Here is a 24,934-nt window from a genome sequence, read left to right as displayed (position 1 = left end):
AAATTTACACAACTTAGAATCCACATCTATATTTTCAAAAGTATACAACGTTGATACACTGACTGTTTTGGAGTGACAGGCTTGACATCAGAACAATCTGAGATCGACTTGAAAGAAGAGAATGTAACTTCTAATTTGCGTTTGTATTTTTTAGGAACGTTGAGACTTTCCCTAGAAGAACTGAAAAGAGATCTGGAGAAGTCGATTCCTAATTATGGTCTGTTGAATGTGGTTTGTAAGTAAAACTATTTTTATAACTTGGTGAAGAGGCTCGATGCATTGTCATTAGAACTGATGGCATTGAGATCATGTATTTACAAACTTGCTGTAGGATTCCTTTAAAGAACAGTGGTTCATTTGGTTGGTTCAGATGTTGTTCACTGGGATAATTGAAGCTAAACATTTTTTTTTCTTTCTCAAATCCTTCTGTCTTTTCATGTAATCCCAGACAGCCACAAACTTGCATGGAACCTCCACCATGTTTCACTGTTGCCTGTAGACACTCATTATTGTAGCTCTCTCCAGCCTTTCGGCGAACACACTGCCTTCTGCTGCAGACAAATATTTCAAATTTTGATTCATCGGTCCAGAGCACCTGCTGACATTTTTCTGCACCCCCGTTCCTATGCATTCGTGCATAGTTGAGTCGCTTGGCCTTGTTTCCATGTCGGAGAATGGCTTTTTGGCTGCAACTCTCCCATGAAGACATTTCTGGCCAGACTTCTCCGGACAGTAGATGGGTGTACCTGGGTCCAACTGGTTTCTGCATGTCTGGACATCTTCCCATTTTAAAGGGAAATAAGGTTATGTGTCTTTCATCTGCTGCGTCTACGATCCTCAACGTTGCCCGTGTCTTTGTGCTTCTTCAAAAGAGCTTGAACATCTTGAAACCCCAGTCTGCTTTGACTTTGTCTGGGAGAAAACTTGCAGTAGAACTACCTTGTGTCTTGTTGCTGTGCTCAGTCTTGTCATAGTCTATGATCTGTGACATGAAACTGTTTTCCACAACCTCAGCTTGGTAGCAGAGTTTGTTCCTCACCCAATTTTAAGCTCCTACACATCTGTATCTTTTTCACTTAATGACTGAGTTTCAACCTACTTGTGAAATTGATGAACATTAGCACCTGCTTGGTATAATTGGTTGATCTTACACTTCACTAGAATCCTACAAAACCCCTGACTTTGTGCAAATGTACCTTTAAGAATTGATGCTGGTTTGAATGCAAAGGGTACTACTCAAACTTTTGCACAGTACTGTACTTGTTAGTGCATGATTCAATCGATATGTGCTTCATGTTATTTCAGTGTTTTGATATTGTGTTTAACAAATGAGGAAAGTTGTATTGTAAACGTTTGAAGAAAAGCAGCAACGCTTCACCTGAGGTGAAAAAGAACCTTTCGTAAATCTTTCTCTTGTCTAATACTGTGTGTGTGTGTGTGTGTGTGTGTGTGTGTGTGTGTGTGTGTGTGTGTGTGTGTGTGTGTGTGTGTGTGTGTGTGTGTGTGTGTGTGTGTGTGTGTGTGTGCGTGTGCGTGTGCGTGTGTGTCTGAGAGTGAAAAAGGTTCTTCTTGCCCCAACCTTTTTTACTTTGCAGGATGAAGTCAAAATGTTGCCTCCCCGACACATTGATGATGATGATGATGATGATGTGTTTTGATAACAATGTTTGTTTCTAATCAGAGACTTAAATCCTCCAGGAACAGAAGCAACACATCTGTCTGTCGCTGGGTGGTTTAAGTATTTCATGATGTGGTGTTGATGTGCAACAGTCTTTTCTTTTGATGATGGACATTGTGCGCTTGCGAAATAACCTTAAACCCTTTTAAGCCATGATTAACAGGGGATCGCTGCCCTGCCATAAGACGCGACCCACTACCACCTGTGACTTCCTTCTGGTTCAACGGGTTCATTGACTGTTAGGCAATGAAGTAGATCATTAACTTTTACCTCAAGCCCGGCATGTACAACTAGGACATCGGTTCTTAAGAAAGACGATTGTCTAAGTACATGGTGAGAGACACCTCGGGCGGATAAAAGCTGCAAGAGTTCACGTTTATTACCGAGCATTTTTCTAACCTGGAGTTTCATTTGTGAGATTTCCTCGCAGAGAAACTGGATCTAAAGACGTCCTGCAAGTCGATCTCGATCGTCAAGTCACTTAAGACAATCTTTTTTGGAACTTCTACAGACATTTTTCTTCTTCTTCCACGTCCCTTTTTTAGGACTCATATCTTCGCAACTGTCCAGAGAGAACAGCGGCTGATTATAGTGTTCTTCTCAGATCTTATTACAGCGAAGACAGTCCACTTATATATTTGGCATTCTGCCCAGAAATGCATTCTATGCTCATTTTCTTGAAGTGGCAATTTTCCTACAAAATCTGGAGTCTGTGGTCGACTGTAACCTTTTTATGACTTGACAAAAGATTTGCATGTGAACCACGAAGCACCTGGAGCTACAGTCATGGCATGACAAGAACATATTTCACTGAGTGGATTCTTGGAGCAGACGGTTTATAGTCTGTGTAGACAGAACACATCCTGAGGGCCCCTCATATCACGGGACCAGGTTAGACCCGACCTCAGTGAACCCAAGAGATGCACACCAAGAGTTCAGGTTTTCTGGTGTGTTTCTTACCCAGAAATGTGGAGAGCGGCTGAACTTGTTCTGAAAGATGTCTTTCCAACTCTTCATTCCTTAATAAATATACGCAATCTTTAGAGAATCTTCTCTCACTTAATCGATTGATTAAAATCCTCTTCCGAGTTTTAACTGAAGAGTTTATAACTATTATGGCCTCCAGGGGGCGCCATTTACTCATTTATCAACCATTCTTTTTTGGTCACCAACTTTAAAAGCATGACTGGTGGACTCTAATGTGTTAGATTTGTGTTCCCTACGACATAACATGAGTGGCCACACTATTTTAGACGAACGTACGTGTATGTATATTTTAATTCATTTCTAGTTAAGAAAGAAATGACAATGTTTAGCTGCCATCCATATTCTGTGTCCACAGCTGTGAACGTTGCATTCCAGGCCCCAGCTGGGCGAGCGTCGCATCTTGTTTACACCAGGGGCCGCCACTGCGTTTGACCTAGTTGTTGATAAGCCCTGTAGGATCAGACCAAATGCACTACAGTATACAGAACACCCACTTGAACCAAATTGGCCGCCATTCTGGGTTTATGTCAAAAAAAGGTTGAAAGTTTTCTGCAATTTGGACATCAGCTTGTCGCCTGAAAAAGTCCCGCCGACCCTTAGATAGTCAAACCCACTTCTAGGTACATGTCTCTTGGTAGGGGCTGAAATTATAGCAATAACCAGCAAACACAAGGAAATCTAAAGCTTACAACATATTGGTCTGAATAAACATAAATAAATATAAATGTTCTTTTTGGATGATATTGGTTTGCGATGTCAGCTGGTCAAGTCATGGACTGTATCCAGAATGTTGGTCAGTGGGAATGACAGGATCTGTTGCGTTGTAGAGGATCAGAATTCCATGGCAACCTGGCCTCTAGTGAATCATCTTTCCAGTGCTGTTGGACTCAAGGCTTGGAGTATCACTTTTTCACGTTTCCTAGTCCAAAACAACCAGACTTTTATTTAAAAAATGTGGTTTCTAGTCATGTTTTGCTAAACCGCATATAACTTTAGCAATAAGCACTGTGGGGACACGTTTCAGTGGGGACCCATTTGACTGCCACGCACATATACGCTCGTGTACCGTGAATTTTTGAGGAGAGAACGACAGCAGAGCAGGCAAATACCCTCAAAATGGCATAAGACATGGTCAATACCGTGCAGAAAACAGGCTTACGTTTTAAAGTGAGACAGCAACAGTGAAACAGAGGCATGGTTAAAAATCCTATGAAGATCATTCTTACTGCATTAGATAATATTGATGCATGTGAGGTTAGACAGGAATCTCCATGGACTATGATGTTTGCAGATGACATTGTGATCTGTGGTGAGAGCAGAGACCAGGTGGAGGAAAAGCTTGAGAGGTGGAGGTATGCTCTAGAAATATGCTCAGAATATGTGTGTGTGAATGAGAGGAACCCAAGTGGAACCATGAAGCTACAGGGAGTGAAGATAAAGAAGGTGGAGGATTTTAAGTATTTAGGGTCAACAATCCAGAGCAGAAAAGAGGTGAAGAAGCGTGTTCAAGCTGGGTGGAATCGGGGGAGAAAATTGTCAGGGCTAATGTTTGATAAAAGAGTATCAGCCAGAATGAAAGGAATGATAAAAGAAGTGCCATGCAGGAGGTCTAGAGGAGGGAGAAGGTTTATGGACGTAGTGAAAGAGGTCATGAAGTTGGTCGGTGTGAGAGAGGGGGATACAGAGAACAGGGTTGGATGGAGGAGGTTGATCCTTCACCTGTACGCCATGAAAGAGAGTATATTTCTGGTGGGAACATTGATACATGTAAGTACGTCTTTTATATTTGTACAGCATGTCATGGTGCAGCAATCAAACCTGAAGCTGTTGAAGACTGATTGTTCTTGGAACCTGTGATCACCGTAACTACTGTTACTACTCTGTTGAAACTGTAATTACTTAATAATGCAAGTTTACACGCACGATTGATTATTTGAACTCTACTTGATACTTTGGTACATCAAATGTACCGGGTTGTTGTGCAACATTTTGTTTTAATTAATGTGTTTTTTTTTATAGATATTTCTGCTTTACATACAAGATAAATATGTTCAATACAAGTTTTCAATTTAACGTTATCATTCCGATTATTAGTCATTTACCTGTGGCAAAACCAAAACACACTTTGATAGTAAAACGTGTGTATTGTAAAAAACAAACAAAAAAACAACTGCAGTAAGTTATTATTAAAAGAAAATGAGAGCAAAAAAACCCTGTTAAACTATATTACTTTTTAATACTTCCAAGAAGCTTAGGTTAAGTGTTTTAGGTGGAAATGGCGATTGGTGTAACTGAGTTAAAAACACGTTAAAACCAATTCGATCCAACCTTAAAACCCTCGATTATTTTGCGACAGTGAATATACCCTATTCATAAATAGTTTTAGTTAAAGTTTTGCTTGCTAGAATTTGCTCTTTTTTTTTTACAACTTACAAGTATTCAGTGTTTTGTGTTAAATCACCGAACGATCATATTTATTTAGTCAGAACGACTATGTTTTTAAAAGTGTAAAATAATTAACATATTCAACGAAGTTTGTGCTTAAATAACACGTGTTTTTTTTAAACAAAAAACATTCTTGCAAAATGAACTTAACCAGTTCACAGGTTAACAGTTAAAGGGTCACAGGGCCATTGTTCCATATACAGTAAACACATGAGATAGTTGACCAACAACCACGGATTTAAAGACGCAATCTAAAAATAAAAGTACGTATTCGATTGTTCTACAACAGCTTAATCTCATTTAAAAGTTTGCTCATACTGGCTTCTTCATATAGAATTTTAAATACAAAACTTTTTTTTTACCCTTTTGGATCCTTTCAACAACCCGTGGAATCAGCGCATCAATGGTGAGGTTAGACTAACTTCGTTTTACATACTACTTCCTGTTTACCCGCCAAAATAAACTTCCGGTTCTCAGAATAAAAATACCTGGCGTCTATAATGTAGTGGGAGAAGAAGCTGCGAAGGTGGATATTTAGCAGGATTTTCAACCCCAACGTTTCAAAGACTCAACACTCTGAAACAGGTTTGTTCATTTGGTTCATTTTATGTCATATCATTTGTCTGATGTTTCCAAACGCTCTTCTATTGACCTCAGAGCCCAACATACACAAAGGAACATTACATCACAGAGACTGAGCAGTTAAAAAGCAAACGTGTTTTTGCAGATGCATGAGATTCAACAGCTCTGCATTCACTTTTTCTTTTCAACTTCTCCAAGAATTGTTCTCCTTCAGAGTCCAAACTCCGAGTCCTGAGCTGTTCCTTCATTCCGAGGCAAACTCATTAGCTCGTCGATCTTCTGCACGTCCTTCTGCATCGTCCCTTGAGACCTGTTGTCCAGATCACCGATGAGCTCCTCCGTCAGCAGCAGGCGCGAGTTCCTGATGGTCAGAGTTGAGAAGTTTTCTGATTTGAAACAACAGAAGTTCCTAAAGTGAGTCTTACCACTCGGCCACTTTGAGCTCGTAAAGCTCTCTGCGTTCCCGTCGTCTCCGGTCTCGGACGTTCTCTTTACCCAGTGACTGGATACCGATGATCGCAGCTCCAGTTGGAACCCTGACGAGCAGACGTCAAACAGGTTAAAATTCATTCCCTTTAATTAAAATGTTATTCCCTTTAATTCCCACTTTCCAATAAATGTACAGATTGTGTTCTTATCTAGTTTCTTTTGGTTTTATGAATATTTTATCAAATACTAAAGAAATTAAATTAAAATTATTCTTTTTAAAATAATTGAATCCAATGATTTATATATTGAAAGGGTGATTTTTTTTCCAATGATTAAATAATAAGAATTTATTTTAATTATATATATTATTTGATATTCTCATTGTAATAATAAAAACAAATTTAAATTCAATTTATTTTAATTAGTAGCCTTTTAAAATGTATTTATAAATGTAAGAGAAACCAAAAGAACTTTCAGCAAAACTATGAATTAAAAACTATTTAAGTTAAAAAAAATACATTTAAATTATTCAATTTAATTTAATTAATTTCTACATAGACATTTTCAAATTAAATAATTAGAAAAGGAATTAAATACTTAAAAAACATGTTAATAACATTTTTTTAAAGTGTCAACCTTTTAAACCTTAAATTGAACTATTCAATAGTCTGATGATATACTTTCATGAGTTTTCTGCTCTGTAAGAATGACATGAGGGTCAAAGGTGAAGAGCGGAGATCTTTGCTGCTCTTGCTGTGATGATTCAATCCCTGCAGTCGGTCCCCATAAGTGAAGTCATGAGGACTCAAGGATTGTTCTCGAGGTGAACGAGGCGTGACATACGAGACGAGACGCCTGCCTTCACTCTCGTTCATCATCCAGTGTTTCACGGCATCGTTTCCGTCACCCAGCCGCTCCATCTCTCCGAGCCTCGCGCCCGGACAATTCCGGGACGAGATCTGGAGCGTGATGTACTTCCAGATTAGACGCCTGCCTTGGTTTATGCACCTGGCCTCGGAAGGGGGACGAGGCGTTTGAACACATCACAGCCTCCAGGTGGCTGGTCACTCAGGCAGACGCCGGGGAAGTGGAGCCACTGAAGATCAGAGCCAACAGGACCGGACCGTGGACCAGGGTATGGACGGGGGGCGGAGGGGGGGGGTCTCTCAAGCTGAGAGACGAAGCGAGAGTTCACATCCCATCATGGTGGATGGAGATGCTGGGATAACAGAGATGGTACAAAGGCAGAGAGGCAGCTGCTTCACTGGACTTCACTGCTGCTTTAAAACACTAAACATGACCCTCTGCAGCGCACATGAGTCCCTCTGGCAGCCAGCGCCGAGGCGGGGGAGGGGCGGGGGGCTCAGCTGGGTGACAGTGGGTAGCTGCGAGGGACGCAGCTGGCTTCCAGACTGATGTCGACGAGCACATGAGCTCGAGAAGCTTGACAAAAAAATAAAAATCCATTAGTTGCAGAAGTGAGAAGCGGACTTTACCCCATGAGGACTCCGATGATGGTTCCGGCCACCATACCCCGCAGACCCAGGTTCAGTCGGAACAGACATCCGGTCAGCGCTGAACAAACGTCGCAAATGTTAGACGCAGGTACATGAGCAGCAAGTCGTAGTCACTATTGGATCTTTTTACTCTCCTGCAATGGCTTCTGGGAGTTATTTTCAGACAATAAGCAACCTTTGAATTTTCTATAGAGAAAATAAACAACAACAACCAATGCCATGATGAAAAATGTTTTAAGATTAATCGAAAACCCTTTAATAAAATACATTTGGAATGTATAGACGCTTAACGTAAAATACAAAGTTTATGCACAGTTTCTTCTGCCGCGGACATTGTAGATGTTTTATTATATACACATTATCTAAATTACTTACTTAGCATTATCCGAGATTTCCCTGTAGTTATTAACAGTATCCACTAGATGGTGCCATTACGCGACAAAGCATCAGACCAGTCGTAAATATTTATTTGAGATACATCGACAGCTCAACTATGAAGGTCGTTTTTTTCTTTATTAGTCCATAAAATGAAAGTTGATTCAATCAGAATTCTTTTTTTTTATTCAAAAGTAAACATTTTCAATTTAAAAGTGTTGATTTGAGATTATTTGTATTTTTTTAAATTGTGTCTTAATTACCCTTATTTTATTTAAACAAACTACATACTCTGGGAAAGTGTTTATCCATTAGAGTCATCTTGATCATCAACATCTTCACCCTGCCAGGCTCAAGATTGATCCTGTCGATCATCTTATGCTCAATTTTATCATCTTATGCTCAACCGATTTCCTGCTCGTCGACAAGTTTGAAAGGAAGCAATCATGAGTGTGGTTATTGCAGTTATGTTTTCTGGTCTCTCATATTGTGAATCACAAAGCGAAAACAAAACACTAGGCTGATCCTGATAGTAAGTAAGTAAGCAAGTCATTTTTATTTATATAGCGCTTTTCCAGACCAGGGTCACAAAGCGCTTAAACAAACAAACAATCAATAAAGTTTATACTTCAAGATAACACTGACAACACAGCAGGAGTTCCAGAAAATCAAGGAAAAGCCTGAACAAATAAAAACGTCTTAAGATGTTTCTTGAAGGAGTCAGTAGATCCATCAAACACAGAGGGAGAGGAAGATCGTTCCAAAGCTTAGGAGCAACAGTCTGAAGGATTTCTCTCCTCTGGTCCTGAACCGTGTGTGTGGAACCATCAGTAGATTCTGATCCACAGACCTCAGAGCCCGAGCTGGGGTGTAAGGCTGGATCAGAAGAGTTTTAAGGATCGGAGAAACGTGAGTTCTTCTACTAGAGCGGCTCAGAATTCTCCCTGCAGAGTTTTGAATAAACTGCAGGCGACTCTGCACAACATGCAGTCAGACCAGTTGGCAGCAGGAATCTATGAATGAATATTAAGAAAAAATAAAAAAGCCCTGAACCCCAGATTAACCTTGGGTTCACCTTTGAATGGGAATAATGGTGAATGTACACATTATTGCTGTAACAGCAGATTACAGAAGAGACTTACCTCCAGCAGCTGCGAAGTTAGTCAGAGTGTACTTGTCTCGGTACACAGACAGGCCGGTACTGACCGAACTAGGAGGAGAAAGAGGGAGAATTTCAATACGTTTCTATTCTTTTCTACCATTGAAGCAGTAACATTATCAATCTAAGGATCACATTCATTTATTTATTTATTTTCTACCACTTATTCCCTGGAGTCTACTATATTGACACAGAGACAAAAGACCTGTTGGAGAACTTTAGAGAACTCAGAACTCAAACTCATGCAGGCAAACACAGAACCAACCAGATATGACCAAATAATATATATTTTGAAAACTTAACTTAACTCGCATCAGAAATATGTCCATGCTAATTAAACTAAAAAGTAAAGACACTCCTACACTTTTATCCTCGATGCAATCTCTTGGAAAACAACCTCAGTGTGTTTTTAATAATTCATATTTAACGTTTAAATAAAACGATTGATCTTCCTTCAATTCTAGAACAGAAGGATCAGATGATACAATATAATCCTGATACTGGGGCAAGTTTAATTACAACACAATTTTGGCTGCTAGTGTTTCTTACTTGAAAATGGTGACGAACATGGAGACTCTCCAGCTCCATCGGACTCCGTATCTCACAAATCCTCTGATGGCAGCATTATGAGATGAGCGCTGATTTTGAGAATAGAGAGAAGAGAAACATATAAGCCTCATCATTTTGTAAAAGGTAAATCACAAAAGCGGTCATTGTGACACGCACAGACTGCAACAAGCAACATACCACAGCTTCCACTCGACTGGTGTAGATCTGGGCCTGGTTGAGTTTTATGTACCTCTCTCTGGCGTGCCGTGCAGCAGGCAGGCCTCCGTAGATCATGCCCCCAATTGCTGCAAAAAAACTTCCCTTGATCACGTCGGTCAGCTCTTGGGGATACGTCCGGGAAACACTAGAGGGCGACAAATAGCAGATTGACATTGGCATTGACAAGGTGACGTTTAAAATAAGGTAAGGTAAGGTAAAAATGTATTGATCCCTCAGATATTTGGAAATATTAAAGTTTTTGAGTCGTAATCGACTCGGCTCTCATTCATTTCTCATGGCATCTTCTAAACGTGCGGTAGGATGAGCTTGATTTTAATTATTTAAGAACAGAGATTACATTTGGACACAAAACAACTGCATTACATGAGAGTAGTATTAGATTTGAGTTTTTAGAATTGAGTTTTTAGAATTGAGGTTTTTTTTTATTTGTTGAGAAAAATGAAAAATATATGCCCAAACAAAAACTTTAAAAGCAGCTGGAGTCGACTGTGTCCTCTCGTCCTCAGCCATCGCCAGGATTTGATTATTTCCTGACTTTTCGGACTTTATGACTGCGTCCGAAGCCAGAATCATATTTTCAACACAAAAATGTCTAATTTTCGCAAATATTTGACTTCTAGTTGTAAATTAAAAATTGAAATATTTAATTTTATACATGCCTATTTGAAATATAAATTAGAAAAGTACTATGATAAAAATTGAAAATGATTTTGAAGCTAAAAATATACTTTAATAAATAAATAAAAACAATACAGTGTGGTTAAATATCGATATAGTATATTAAAGTGTATAGATATTTTTCTTTTTTTCATCCCCTACTTGCAACCTACTAAAGCTTAAGGCATCGCCATTACAGAGGCTTTGTTAGAAACCCTGATGAAAGTTTGTTCTCTTGCCTTCCAAAATAAAACGAAGAAAAATGATTACTAACTCTCGGTCAAAGAGGTCCTTGATGCGATCCCATCCCGTATCTGGGAATTCTGGCCTGCCTATGTTTTTTGGCAGTGAGCTGGTGGCAGTGATGGGTGCAGGAGCCAGAGTGGGAGGAGAGGACATCTGTGCAGACTGGGCAGAAGCCATCTCAGCTGCGTGGACTCTGGGGAGCGGGCAGCAGAAGGAAAAAAGGTCTGTCGCTCTGGATTAGGCCCTGCAGCAGGCCGGTGCTCGGTGCGCCTCCAGGGCCCGAATCTGCTAGTCGCCTCCACGGAGAAAAGGCCTGGTCCAGGGCTGCTCTGGATGCCTCACGCTTGAGCTGGCGGCTGGAAAGAGGGAGGAAACACATGGATGATACAAACAGGGTTTCAAATTAAGCTCCATCTTCAAAACACACAGCCCTGAGCGTCCAGCTGTTATACAGAGGACATTTGAGAGCACAGATTGACAATCACAGTCATCATTGAGCTGAAAGTAGCACAGGAATCGACCATATTTCATTAAGGTTGTTCAGTTGCCTCAAAAAAAATGTTCCAATACAATGTTTAATAAACAACCACACTGAGGTTAGATCGGCTTTAAATATATTATTCATAGAAATAAACTTTTACTCCATTCCCAGTGAATGGAAAAAGCATATATATAAGAATATATATATATATATATATATATATATATATAAGCTTATAGAAGTGCTTGAATCCTTATACAATAAGCAAACGAATAGAAACTATACTGTATAATAAAGAGGGCTTTCCATATAATACACATATAAACATATGAAAGGATTAATTAGAGTGTTAGAATAATATAGTTTATTTAAATTTAGCCTTCAAAGACACTCAAGGTCAACCCTACAAATACATTTAATACAGGAAAACACAGTAAACAACATTTGAACAACAACTGACCCAAAAAATAAAATGTTAGGAAACCATTATTTGTTTTGTATTGGCTCTTGTAACTTCGCTGTCGTAACTTGTGAATAGTCAAGTTTACATTTGTTAAGATGCCATTCATAAACTAAACAGGAGTTTGTTTGTATGACATAAAAAAGTAACAAATGTCATTTAGATGTTAGCATGCTAACGCTGTCGAGGATAGAAAGCAGCTTACCAGACAAAAAACAGGTATTCCGGGAAACTGTTGGTGTATTAAATGACCAGCCGTTGGTCAGACTTTTACATTTATTTTAAATTTGGATGTTAACCATGTTTAGTAAACATTTAGCGAAGATGTCCTTGTGCAGCACGGTTCTCTACCGGCAGCTTGACCTCTAACCTCTCTGCCTAGATATCATTTCTGGAAACAGCGCCACTCAGCGGTGGAGGACTGCGAGTGGCTGGTATCAAAGTAGTTCTAAAAACTACATCAAACAAATAAAAAAAACAAGTAATTTCATTTGACTCCTACAAAAACCTCTATTGGTCTGAATAAAAGTGGATAATAATGCAGAATTGTGACTTGCATGTGCTGAGATGTGTTTAAAATGCTCATTTTAGGACGAATGTGGCAAATGAGAGAATAAGAAAGAACATTTTATTGGAAAAAAAAAACATTTGGTGAAGCCAGACTGCATCAGGGACACAACATGTGAATATTACAACATATTCAACTTCACTTCTTGATCATTTTAAATAGACTCATTATGTTAAAGCTATGTTGTAAAGAGATTACAAACATTTTATTGCTATTCAATGACATGCAAAGTAAGGCGAACATTTGGAACAAGCAAAAACCCACGTTGGTGCTGTTTCCTCAATCACCGTTGGAGGGCAGTACAACACAAGAGACGTCATTCAACTGTTGGTGATTCTTCATCTTTAAACTGATGGATCATGATTTGTCAAGTACACAGCAAATCAAAATGTAAAAAAAGATCACATGTTATGTTTTTTGTTCAAAATGACAAACCAGAGGAAGAAACATTTAGTGTACTATCACGGAATACAAGAACATGAGTGTCCTGATTGGTAACTTGAAGTGAGATAAATGATACTTTTAAGCTACAATTTATTTGAATAAAAAGTCAAAAAAAGGGCTGTTTGTACATTTTCTAGGTTGGGTTTCACTTAAAAGAATAAGTAACAAGTAAAAACAAATGCCCAATGAGTGACTAATTTAAGAATTCAATTTCAACTACACATTCTTAACTAGTAATGTAACATTAACCCGATCAAGTTTCGCTTCCCTGTGAAATTAAGGCTAAATGTTTGAAAGAAACGTCTAAAGTTGATTCGAAAAGCAACTTAAAATGCTTTACGGCATACCACAGAATTCATATTGTTAAAATACAATCAAGTCACTATTAGTAATGCAAGCCATCATTTACGACTCAACTTCTTAAAGCTCTGTTCTGCTGGGTCTGGAGATAATTTGGTTGTAGCTGCTCTTTCTTTTTGGATTATACTTGAGACTCCGGCTGTACTCCGTGAGTAGATTTTCCCAGTAACAGGAGACGTCATCCATCCGAAGGTGATCCAGAATAAACTGCTGACCCCTGCAGGAAATTTAGATGAAGTTATTGAGAACTATTTAAAAACATAATCATCTAATAATAGTCAAACCACATGTACCTTGCTGCGATTTCTTGTGCGACGTCATCATTTTCATTGACAAACTGCAGCAGTTCTCTATAAGAGGAAACACAAAAATGGTCAAAACTGTGATACTATTTTATTTGAACAACATTCAAATGTGCCTTGACCTCCAGATGTCCTATTTTTACTCAAAGTATACATTTTAAAACATGTTACAGCGAGACTTTGAACACACAAGAATTCAAGCTTTTAAAAATGTAACACTCTGACACTTTATTTATTATCCTTACTTTTTAAAATGGTTTAAATGGGTACATTGGAACTATAATGTACTCACCATAGTCCCAAAATTTAAAAATCTCAGAAGTCGAGATTTTTTTTTCTTCTGTTGAAAAATGTAGCCTTCATACACTTTTCAATTATATTTCTTATTGCGTTAAATGGGTTTTGAAAAAAAAAACCAAACATGGTTGTATCAATTTAATCTGAGTTTCAAGGTGCAACTGCATTGATAATCTTGCAATACGGTTCAACCTGACGGCGTTTACCTGAGGTCAGACAGATCCTGCTTGACTGGGATGTAGTGAACCCAAGGTTTGAGCTGCTGGTAGAAAAATTCCAACCATTCATCTCCCACATGGAAGACCAACGAACCACACAGGAAAAGATGCTTCAAGCGAAAACTGGCGGCGACACCTCTGAAGTTGAATAAATATCTAGAGGCAAGAGATGAAGAGTTACAGATGTGCAAATGAGCCGACACATGTACAGAATATTAAAGATAAAGAATATAGATCGATATTTATTTAAATGTCAGAAATAAACTTACTTGTACTTGCAGTGATCCACAAGTGGGATTTCCTTTGCTGCGGGTCTTCCTAACGTGTCCTGAACACGACAGGAAAAGATGAAAAATATTAAATATTATATATTAAATATATAAGCTATAATTTGACAGCTTGAGTTTAATAATGTTATCTTTTTGTGTTGGAAACTGACCTTATCAGACTTCCATGCCTGGTTCTTTGTGTATTCTGCATCCACCAAGTCTGGGTTCTCTCTGGAAAGAAGCACTAGTGGGTCACGTTCTGGGCTGGTTCTGGAACAGATTCAAAAGAAAAAAATTGATGTAAATGCTAAACAAAAAAGGCCAAAATGCAAAATGTCTTTATCAGTGTCCAGGTTTAAATAAAATTAAAATGTTTTTTTTTTAGAAATTATCCGTGTACAAACGAGGGAAAAAACATTGAATTTATTCAATTTCAGAACTGCTGCAATGTTGAAGAAAAGCCTCTTCACTCCATCAGCAAATGCAATTACTGTTTCAACGAAGAATAGAAAACATTTTTCATGCATAAAAAGGTTCTTAAGACTCATTATCAATGTAGAAAATTAACCTGGAGCCTCTGAAAAATCCCTTTGATACTTTCTTCTCCCAAGGCCAGGAGGCTGCAGACCTGAAAAAAAAGACATAAAATTAATTTAATGTGGGAGAGCATGGACAGAATATTTGAGCCGACAAAAGTAAAACATTTCCTTTTCCTAATCATACCTTTTCAGATCATCCCTCATCAAATCCCATCGCCCCAGCCCAGTGGGATATATAGGCCACACAGCAGGACCCCCTTCCCAGAATGTCCAGGCAGGGTACATGATGTCTTGGTAGTCTGCGGTCTAGCCCAAATCATCCAACCAAAGCACAGCCAGTCAAATTAAAAGTAAATCGACGCCTTTGTTTTTTTTTGTGGTTGCAGAGTCTGACCTTACTGAAAGAGAAGACGGGCAGAGTGGGCTGCATCCAGCTGGGGACTTGTGGGTAATCCCGTACATTCACCACCATCTCCATGTCAGGTAACCTTTCGATAACGTCCAGAATGAAGTGTTCAACACCACTACACCTGGAGACACCCACAAGTCTTTTCATGAGCACACAGATCTGAACTTAAAAAGAAAAAAAAGTGACTTCACCTGGCAGGAAACATGCAGTTGGGTTCTCTGTACATCTTTTGTCCGATGATTTGATAGTGGGTACCGAGCCCACGTTGCACAGTAGACGCCATAAAGTCCTCAGTGATCCCTTGTTTAAATGGCCGTAGATCTGTTCTCAGAACACTGAAATAAAAGAAAACATTTTAGAGAACCTGCTTCTTTATTTCTACGATAATAGCCTCGATTCTTAAGTCGACAACACGATTAAACACAATTTAACACCTGCTAAGATGCACTTAAGCCTATTGCTGTGCAGTAATCTGTCTCCATATGTTCACCTGGTTAATTACTCTTGATAATGACTGGATTATTACCTCTTACACTAACAGTTATAACTGAAGCAGAGACTCACCTCAGATGACAGCTACAGTTGGAAGAAACGCATGGAGAGTATCCTTTGACTGCATCAGCAATCTTTCCTCTGAGTCGCTCCCACTTTCCCCCTTCAACAACAGAGAAAAATAATTAAAAGATGTATTAAGTCACAATTCAGTTGGTGTGTTGACAATGAAGCTAGCCGGCAGAAGCTAGTTAGCTAGCGTGTGTAGTGATGAATGACTCCAAAACAAGTGCGCTAAACATCGCTTTTTAAAAACTTTTTCTAACTTTCCAAGCAATAAATTCAATACCTGAAGCTACGGCAGTGTGGTTGACGGACAGATAAACCAATATTGAAATCGCGTATGTCCAAAACGAACCCATCTTTTTGGGTTTCGTCCGCTGCTTCTGCTTAGATAAAGTTACTACAGTGATTACGGAAGTTTCGCACAAAGCCTGCTCGCGATTGGTCAGAATGGAGTCAGAAGGCGGGGCACAGTTCTATTTACTAGTTACTGATTGGCTGCTTTATGATGTGGGAAGTAAGACACAGATTTGCAGCCTGCTCCCTTTTTTGTCATCAATTTGTTTTATTTTTAATAAATAAGTAAATAAAATATGTTCTCAATAGTATAAACACAGATAAACAACGACGAATTTGAGAGAGCTATTAGTTCTAATTTGTTTAGTTTTTGTTGAGGTTAAAAGAGAGGCTGGTCTAGTCGAAAATTGACATGGATGAGGATCAGCGCCTCTAAGAACAAGACACACGTGTCACGTTCTCCTTTCAGTTTAATTCATGATTCAATTTGGGGCCATGGACTCCATTAGATAGATATTAAAAGCCGAAGAAGTTTATAATGACAAGCTACTTTGAAAGCAACAATCATGAACTATCCACCTGAATACCGCTGCCAAGGAGGTCATGTCTTTGCTTTTTCTCTCTACCTGGATTGTTCTCTGAGTACATTGACAGTTTCAACGTCATTTTTTGATTTATTGCCTGCCTTTTGTGCTTCTACCTGGGATCAGCACACATACACATATCATTGATGCTGCGTGTGTGACAAGGTTTCAACTTTCCTTTGTAACTTTAGAAGATTCATCTTTTCACTGTTCAAATCCTCAGGGCGTCTCTTTCCTGGTTACAAAAATGATGTCAAGGACAAACTTTTCAATCACATCTTGCGTTATAAGGAGGAAGGAGCTCATGGGGGAGCGAGAGTGAGAGAGCGAGCAGGAGGCAGGTGGAGAAGACATGGCAGTGATGGAACATTAGTCAACATCTTGTCTTCACTCCGGCCGGTTCACGATGCTCCTCTTCTCTCTCCTCCTCGTCCTCCTGGCTCTCCAGAGCGCCGCCGAGGAGGGTCTCGAGTTCCCCAACTTTGACGGCAAGGACCGCGTGCTGGACATCAACGAGCGCAGCTACAAGAAGGCGCTGAAGAGGTTCGACCTGCTGTGTCTGTTCTACCACGAGCCGGTTCCTGCCAACAAGGGCCTGCAGAAGCGCTTCCAGATGACGGAGCTGGTGCTGGAGGTGAGGCGGACGCAGGGTGATGACATGATGGAGGAACAGATCTTGTATCATCATCTGCTACTTTATTGATGTCGAGTAGATGCACGGATATTGAATTGTCACGTGTTTCAGCTCACGGCTCAGGTGCTGGAGAACAAGGACATCGGCTTCGGGATGGTCGATGCCAGGAAGGACTTCAAAGTGGCTAAAAAGCTGGGTAGGTCCGACTTAAACAATGTGTGGTTCTGCTGGTTCTTGTCTTGAGGTCCTCTTGTCTCAGGCCTGGAGGAGGTGGGCAGCCTGTACGTCTTCAAAGACGACCGCATGATTGAGTTTGATGGAGAGTTGTCTGCTGACACGCTGGTGGAGTTTCTGCTGGATGTGAGTGAAACTTACTTTTGCTTGAAACATTTTTTAATTCTTTCAGCCTTTCATAGATATAGCAACATCCATCCATCCATCCATCCATCCATCAATCCCTAGTCAATCCATCCATCCATTTATCAATTCTTTGGTCCATCAGTCAGTTCATCCGTCCGTCCATCTATCCATCAGTCCATCCGTCCAATCTTTAATTCATCCATCTATCCATTTATCCATCCATCCTTCTGTCCATCCAAATATCTTCCTATCCAGATATCCATGCATCCATCCTTCTATCAGCCCATCCATCCATCCATCCATCCATCCATCCATCCATCCATCCATCCATCCATCCATCCATCCATCCATCCATCCATCCCTTTTTAAATCCCTAGTCAATCCATCCATCCATTTATTAATTCTTTGGTCCATCCATCCACCAGTCAGTTCATGCGTCCGTTCATCTATCCATCAGTCCATCCGTCCAATCTTCAATAAATCAATCCATCCATCCATCCTTCTGTCCATCCAACCATCTTCCTATCCAGATATCCATGCACCCATCCTTCTATCCACCCATCCATCTACCCACTCATCCATCCATCCAGCCATCAATCCATCCATCCATCAGTCCATTCGTCCTTTCTTTAATTCATCCGTCTATCAGTTTATCCATTTAGCCAATTATCCATTTATCCACCCATCCATCCTTCCATCCGTCAATCCAACCATTATTCTATACATCCATCCTTCCATTCATCCTTCTGTCCATCCAACCATCCTTCTATCGATCTGTCTGCTCATTCACCCATCCATCCATCCATCCATCCATCCATCCATCCATCCATCCATCCATCCATCCATCCATCCATCCATCCATCCATCCATCCATCCATCCATCCATCCATCCATCCATCCATCCATCCATCCATCCATCCATCCATCCATCCATCCATCCATCCATCCATCCATCCATCCATCCATCCATCCATCCATCCATCCATCCATCCATCCATCCATCCATCCATCCATCCATCCATCCATCCATCCATCCATCCATCCATCCATCCATCCATCCATCCATCCATCCATCCATCCATCCATCCATCCATCCATCCATCCATCCATCCATCCATCCATCCATCCATCCATCCATCCATCCATCCATCCATCCATCCATCCATCCATCCATCCATCCATCCATCCATCCATCCATCCATCCATCCATCCATCCATCCATCCATCCATCCATCCATCCATCCATCCATCCATCCATCCATCCATCCATCCATCCATCCATCCATCCATCCATCCATCCATCCATCCATCCATCCATCCATCCATCCATCCATCCATCCATCCATCCATCCATCCATCCATCCATCCATCCATCCATCCATCCATCCATCCATCCATCCATCCATCCATCCATCCATCCATCCATCCATCCATCCATCCATCCATCCATCCATCCATCCATCCATCCATCCATCCATCCATCCATCCATCCATCCATCCATCCATCCATCCATCCATCCATCCATCCATCCATCCATCCATCCATCCATCCATCCATCCATCCATCCATCCATCCATCCATCCATCCATCCATCCATCCATCCATCCATCCATCCATCCATCCATCCATCCATCCATCCATCCATCCATCCATCCATCCATCCATCCATCCATCCATCCATCCATCCATCCATCCATCCATCCATCCATCCATCCATCCATCCATCCATCCATCCATCCATCCATCCATCCATCCATCCATCCATCCATCCATCCATCCATCCATCCATCCATCCATCCATCCATCCATCCATCCATCCATCCATCCATCCATCCATCCATCCATCCATCCATCCATCCATCCATCCATCCATCCATCCATCCATCCATCCATCCATCCATCCATCCATCCATCCATCCATCCATCCATCCATCCATCCATCCATCCATCCATCCATCCATCCATCCATCCATCCATCCATCCATCCATCCATCCATCCATCCATCCATCCATCCATCCATCCATCCATCCATCCATCCATCCATCCATCCATCCATCCATCCATCCATCCATCCATCCATCCATCCATCCATCCATCCATCCATCCATCCATCCATCCATCCATCCATCCATCCATCCATCCATCCATCCATCCATCCATCCATCCATCCATCCATCCATCCATCCATCCATCCATCCATCCATCCATCCATCCATCCATCCATCCATCCATCCATCCATCCATCCATCCATCCATCCATCCATCCATCCATCCATCCATCCATCCATCCATCCATCCATCCATCCATCCATCCATCCATCCATCCATCCATCCATCCATCCATCCATCCATCCATCCATCCATCCATCCATCCATCCATCCATCCATCCATCCATCCATCCATCCATCCATCCATCCATCCATCCATCCATCCATCCATCCATCCATCCATCCATCCATCCATCCATCCATCCATCCATCCATCCATCCATCCATCCATCCATCCATCCATCCATCCATCCATCCATCCATCCATCCATCCATCCATCCATCCATCCATCCATCCATCCATCCATCCATCCATCCATCCATCCATCCATCCATCCATCCATCCATCCATCCATCCATCCATCCATCCATCCATCCATCCATCCATCCAAGCTATGTATCCATCTATCTAATTCTAGTCATCAATTCCTTCCATATTAAATATGTCGCCCCCTACAGGTGCTGGAAGACCCCGTAGAAATCATAAACAATGCGATGGAGCTGCGAGCCTTTGAGAGGATGGAGGAGGACATCCGTCTGATCGGCTACTTCAGAGGAGAAGACTCACGTGCGTACTGACGTCGTTTTGGACGGACAACAAACAGCTCAACGTTTAGCTTCGATTACTGCACGTGTGTTTTGAACGGTATCATCCAATCTATCATGTCCGTCATATTCTTCAGGAAAATGTTCTCATGGACCAACAAAACCTCTCAAATAACTAGAGCTTAACATGATGATGCAGCAGCTCTCTGGAGATTGCTAATGGGACAGATAGGCTGGTGCTGAGATCCAGAGCCTGTTCTCCAGAGAGTCTTCAAATAGATTCCACTTCCCAGTCTAATGGGTCAACTTGAACGGAGTGATGGAGGAGCTCGTGTGTCTTTATGATGAACTCATTCAACTCTTTTGTTCCCTCAAAATGGGGGAGAGAATAATAATAATAAGAGTGTTATCATCATCATCATCCAACATTTTTTTTTCTCTTCAGACTACAAAGCTTTCCAGGAGGCTTCGGAACGTTTCCAGCCGTACATCAAGTTCTTTGCTACTTTCGACAAATCTGTGAGCAGAAATCTGTGCAAGTGAAGTTGTTGTTTAGAGCAGTAACTCTATGGAAGTAGATCAGTGCCATTAAAGTAGTGCATTTAACATTTAAAATGAAGATTCTTTTTTTTTATTGAAATGTTGTTTTCTAAGTATTTAATGATTATCGTCTTTATGGAAAGGTTTATTTTTCTCAAAACAAAAATGCTAATTCCAATTAGAATTGTTTCCCTAAATATACAATTTGTTTTCACTTGTAGCCTTTTAAATTCAATGTAAAAATGTTGGTTGCTTGATCATGAGCTTCTTTGTCATCATCATAGTCTTAGTGTCGCATCATTGGCTGAAAGTTTAATCAAGTAGATTATACTAACATTTTATATTGAATTTAAAAGGCTTAAAATAAAAATATTTGTTGAATAAATTATTAAAAATCAGATCATTAATATACAAATAATTAAATCCATTTCCAAAAGTTACTTACTACATACTAAAAAACCACAATGTTTCAATGAAAAAGTTCAACATTTGAAATGTTAAATTCAACCTTCAATATTGTGATGGCACTGATCACCTTCCATACACCTCCTCCTCACACCTTCTTCTCAGGTGGCCAAACATCTTTCACTCAAGATGAACGAGGTCAACTTTTACGAGCCGTTCATGGAGGAGCCGGCGATCCTGCCCGGAAGACCTCTGACGGAGATGGACATCGTGGATTTTGTCAACCATCACAGGAGGTGGATCTCACGCGTCATGTCATCAACTGTTGTTCTTGAAGGTTCTGAAGCGTGCGCTCTCGTTCCAGGGCGACCCTGAGGAAGCTCCGGGCGGAGAACATGTTCGAGACTTGGGTGAGAGCTGGTTTGGTGAGAAAAGTGTTTGTTGAAGCTTCAGATTTGTGTCTGGCGTGCAGGAGGACGACATGGAAGGAGTTCACATCGTGGCCTTCGCTGAGGAGGAAGATCCAGGTCGGTTTGAGAGAAGCAGGAGATCAAGTCAATGATTCTAGATCATTAAGAAGACGTTTCCACAACTAGACTACACAACATTTGCTGCAGCTTAACTTGAGTTTGAGGAGAAACTTTTATACTTTTCTGTCGGCCTCAAAACCAAACTTTCTGCATAATTGTATTTTGTATATACTAATAGTAAACTGTTTATTCTGCTACAAAGATGTTAATCACTTTAATATATATGTCTTTACTGCACAACACTCAAGTATACTATTATCATTATTATTATTTTGTGATGTTGAAACACTTTTTCTTTTGTTCTTTTAACTTCATTATTTATTTTTCTTTCTGTTGTGGACCTTTCATCCAACAGTTCTGTCAATTTCTTCAATATTGTTTTTGTGTTTCTTTCTTTTTTGTTCTGTTTATTTTTGCAATTGTTTGGTTTCTTCTCTCTTTTTCTACACATGATTTTAAATTGTTAAAGGAATACTTCTTGAGTCTAAAAGATGACTTTTAAAGATAATATAATATAATTTGAAATATTTGGCATTTTTTCCTTCCAGTTCTTAGCAAATACAATAAAAGAAAGACAAAACAAAATATTAAAAAATATCCCGCCCAAACAAACAAAACGCAGAAAAATTTGCTATAAAATAAAATATATTAACAATAGGAAAAATCGAGTCGAATATCATTTAATTTTAAATGAAAAGGTGAAATTGAAAAGAAAAGAAGGAAAAACAAAATTGAAAAATGTCCGGACCAAAAAAAAGAGGCTTTGAAATAAAATATACAGTATACGCCTCAAGTTGGCAATCTACTCGTGTATCATTTACATATTTTTCAAATATATATATATTTCTTTCCGTTCCTTCTGACATACAATACATATTTCAATGAAAAGGACAGGAAATTCTAAAGAAGAGAAAGTTAAGAAAGTAACAAATACTAAAAGGTACGAAATAATATTGTAAGTCATTTGTCAGAAACCCTTTTTATAACTATTTGACAACTATGACATCAGTTTGATCTACTCTGACCAGATCCTTTCTGATGAGGTCTGTGGCCCCGGGGCCCCACTATGCCTATAGTTAGTCTCTGATTCTGTCCATTTTGTTCTCCAGACGGCTACGAGTTCCTGGAGATCCTCAAGGACGTGGCACGAGACAACACAAACAACCCTGAGCTCAGCATCGTCTGGATCGACCCGGACGACTTCCCTCTGGTCTCACTTTCACACCATTGATCCTGTCCGTAGAAATTATTCTGAAGAAGGTCCTGCTCTGTTCAGCTGACCACCTACTGGGAGAAAACCTTCAACCTGGACCTGTTCCGGCCTCAGATCGGCGTGGTCAACGTCACAGATGTAGGTTCTGACACGACCCTTCGGTCAGTGCCACGTGTTGTTCATCTGTGTCGTTCAGGCCGACAGTGTGTGGCTGGACATGTCCAACGACGAGGACCTGCCCACTGCCGAGGACCTGGAGGACTGGATCGAGGACGTGCTGTCGGGGAGGGTGAACACGGAGGACGACGACGAGTTTGCAGACGACGTTGAGGACTATGACCACACGGAGGACGGAGACTACAGCGCAGACCCAGGTGATGAAGAGGAGTCCGAGGATCCAGAGGATTTGTAACAGGTCTCGATGTCTCATGAGGATCGAGAAGATCAAGAAGTGGCTCCATAAAAGTCCTAAAAGTTGATTTTAACTTCTAGAACTTAAACTTCTCGTCACATCTTCATGTTTCTCTGGAGATGTTTATTCAGTGAAGCTAACAAGTCACTGTCCAGTGATATTCTGCGACTCTAACGTCACCTCATACAATGTTTAGAATCAAATGTTAATAAACTGAAATATTGTAACAAATTATGTTGTTTTCTTCAACTTGAGATATTTCTATGGGTCATAAGTATTTGTCATTCATCCTTAATAATTTATATATAATATTATTTAAAAATAGAGAGGAGAAGAATGAATATTTCAAAATATCTTTGAATTAATTAATTTAATATATTTGAATATGCTGTATTTGGTTTTCAACAATCAACTTGAGTATTAATATTTTCATTCTTCATTAAACATTGAATTTGACTATATTTCCCCGTGTCATATTAGCAGCTGTAAAACCTATGTCTACATTACAATTTTATTTAATTAAAAAAAAAGCAACTCAAAACTTTTTTTTTACTTATATAAAAAGAAACTTCTTCAAAAAGGTTTTCACTTAAATAATAACAAAATAAAAACTTCACATTGTTTGTTTTTATTCAATGAAAAGTAAAAAAAAAAAACAATTTAATAATGACAACATCAATATCCTACATTCAATTTTTTTTTATTCTAATTCTTTTTGCTAAAATTTTTTCCTGTTTAAAGAAATTTTAATCTAAATATTTGTTTGGATTGAAGAATTTAAAATCCTTTTTTTGATTGATTAATAAAGGAACAAATGTACCTCCATAAAGGGAAAGCAGGACCTTGGGCCAAGGGCAGAAACCTTAAGGGAACCAGACTAGCAGTGTAAGATGATCTCCACTAATCACCAGTGTTTTTTTTGTTTTTTTTTACCGTGGGAGGAAATTAGAGTTCCCAAAGTAGACCTAAGCAATAATAAAATCAGTAAAGGAAAAAGGCAGGGCATAGACCAGAGATGACAGATCTAAGAACATTTCTGAGAACATGGAGCATCTTTTTTACAAACAACTTGGGAGTATCTCCAGAGGAAACATCAAGTGTTTATAGCAGAAGACAAAAACATTAGCTCTGTATTTATGGACAGACTAACCTTTTTTTTTACGACCTTCTACATCAATAATTTAGAAAGCAGTGAATTATTCACAACGGTTTTCACTTCTAATTGAAGCAAGGATCCGTTCAAAGCCACAGGGGGTCGAGGTGGGCTCAAAGCGTGCCCACCAGGGCCCCACCGAACAGAATAAGTCGACCCCGAGTGAACATGCTGGACATGAATGAGTCATCGGGGGGCTCAGGGTGTCGACGGGACGTCTCACG

The 24,934-nt window shown here is 40.0% G+C and overlaps 3 protein-coding genes across 3 annotated transcripts; 1 reads left to right on the top strand and 2 right to left on the bottom strand.

Moving 5' to 3' along the window:
- Positions 1–5,696: 5,696 nt before the first annotated feature.
- Positions 5,697–11,243, bottom strand: timmdc1 (translocase of inner mitochondrial membrane domain containing 1). Its single transcript, XM_087792378.1, is given in 8 exon segments — positions 5,697–6,053; positions 6,118–6,228; positions 7,618–7,696; positions 9,156–9,223; positions 9,722–9,810; positions 9,920–10,085; positions 10,893–11,083; positions 11,085–11,243. Coding segments are annotated over 8 exon segments (1,014 nt in total). The 3' UTR covers positions 5,697–5,902.
- Positions 11,244–12,419: 1,176 nt separating this feature from the next.
- Positions 12,420–16,166, bottom strand: poglut1 (protein O-glucosyltransferase 1). The gene is made up of 11 exons (XM_087791518.1): positions 16,053–16,166; positions 15,776–15,866; positions 15,403–15,546; positions 15,197–15,332; positions 14,987–15,108; positions 14,832–14,891; positions 14,434–14,533; positions 14,264–14,322; positions 13,983–14,150; positions 13,471–13,527; positions 12,420–13,394 (listed from the first exon to the last, which is right to left on the bottom strand). Exons 1-11 carry the CDS (start codon positions 16,123–16,125, stop codon positions 13,238–13,240), a joined length of 1,167 nt encoding a protein of 388 aa, XP_087647644.1. The 5' UTR covers positions 16,126–16,166; the 3' UTR covers positions 12,420–13,237.
- Positions 16,167–17,047: 881 nt separating this feature from the next.
- LOC148079834 (calsequestrin-2-like) lies at positions 17,048–23,557 on the top strand. The gene is made up of 11 exons (XM_087792569.1): positions 17,048–17,281; positions 17,393–17,477; positions 17,541–17,641; positions 20,371–20,479; positions 20,903–20,976; positions 21,568–21,698; positions 21,767–21,812; positions 21,875–21,929; positions 23,042–23,142; positions 23,209–23,283; positions 23,342–23,557. The coding sequence occupies exons 1-11, from the start codon at positions 17,054–17,056 to the stop codon at positions 23,555–23,557; spliced, it is 1,221 nt and encodes a 406-aa protein (XP_087648695.1). The 5' UTR covers positions 17,048–17,053.
- The last annotated feature ends 1,377 nt before the right edge of the window (positions 23,558–24,934 follow it).

This window comes from Callionymus lyra, chromosome 5 (assembly GCF_982586985.1).
Source record: "Callionymus lyra chromosome 5, fCalLyr1.hap1.1, whole genome shotgun sequence".
In the NCBI taxonomy this organism is placed as follows: domain Eukaryota; kingdom Metazoa; phylum Chordata; class Actinopteri; order Syngnathiformes; family Callionymidae; genus Callionymus; species Callionymus lyra.
The sequence above is the reverse complement of the archived record's forward strand: the minus strand, read 5'-3'. Positions and strand labels throughout refer to the sequence as shown.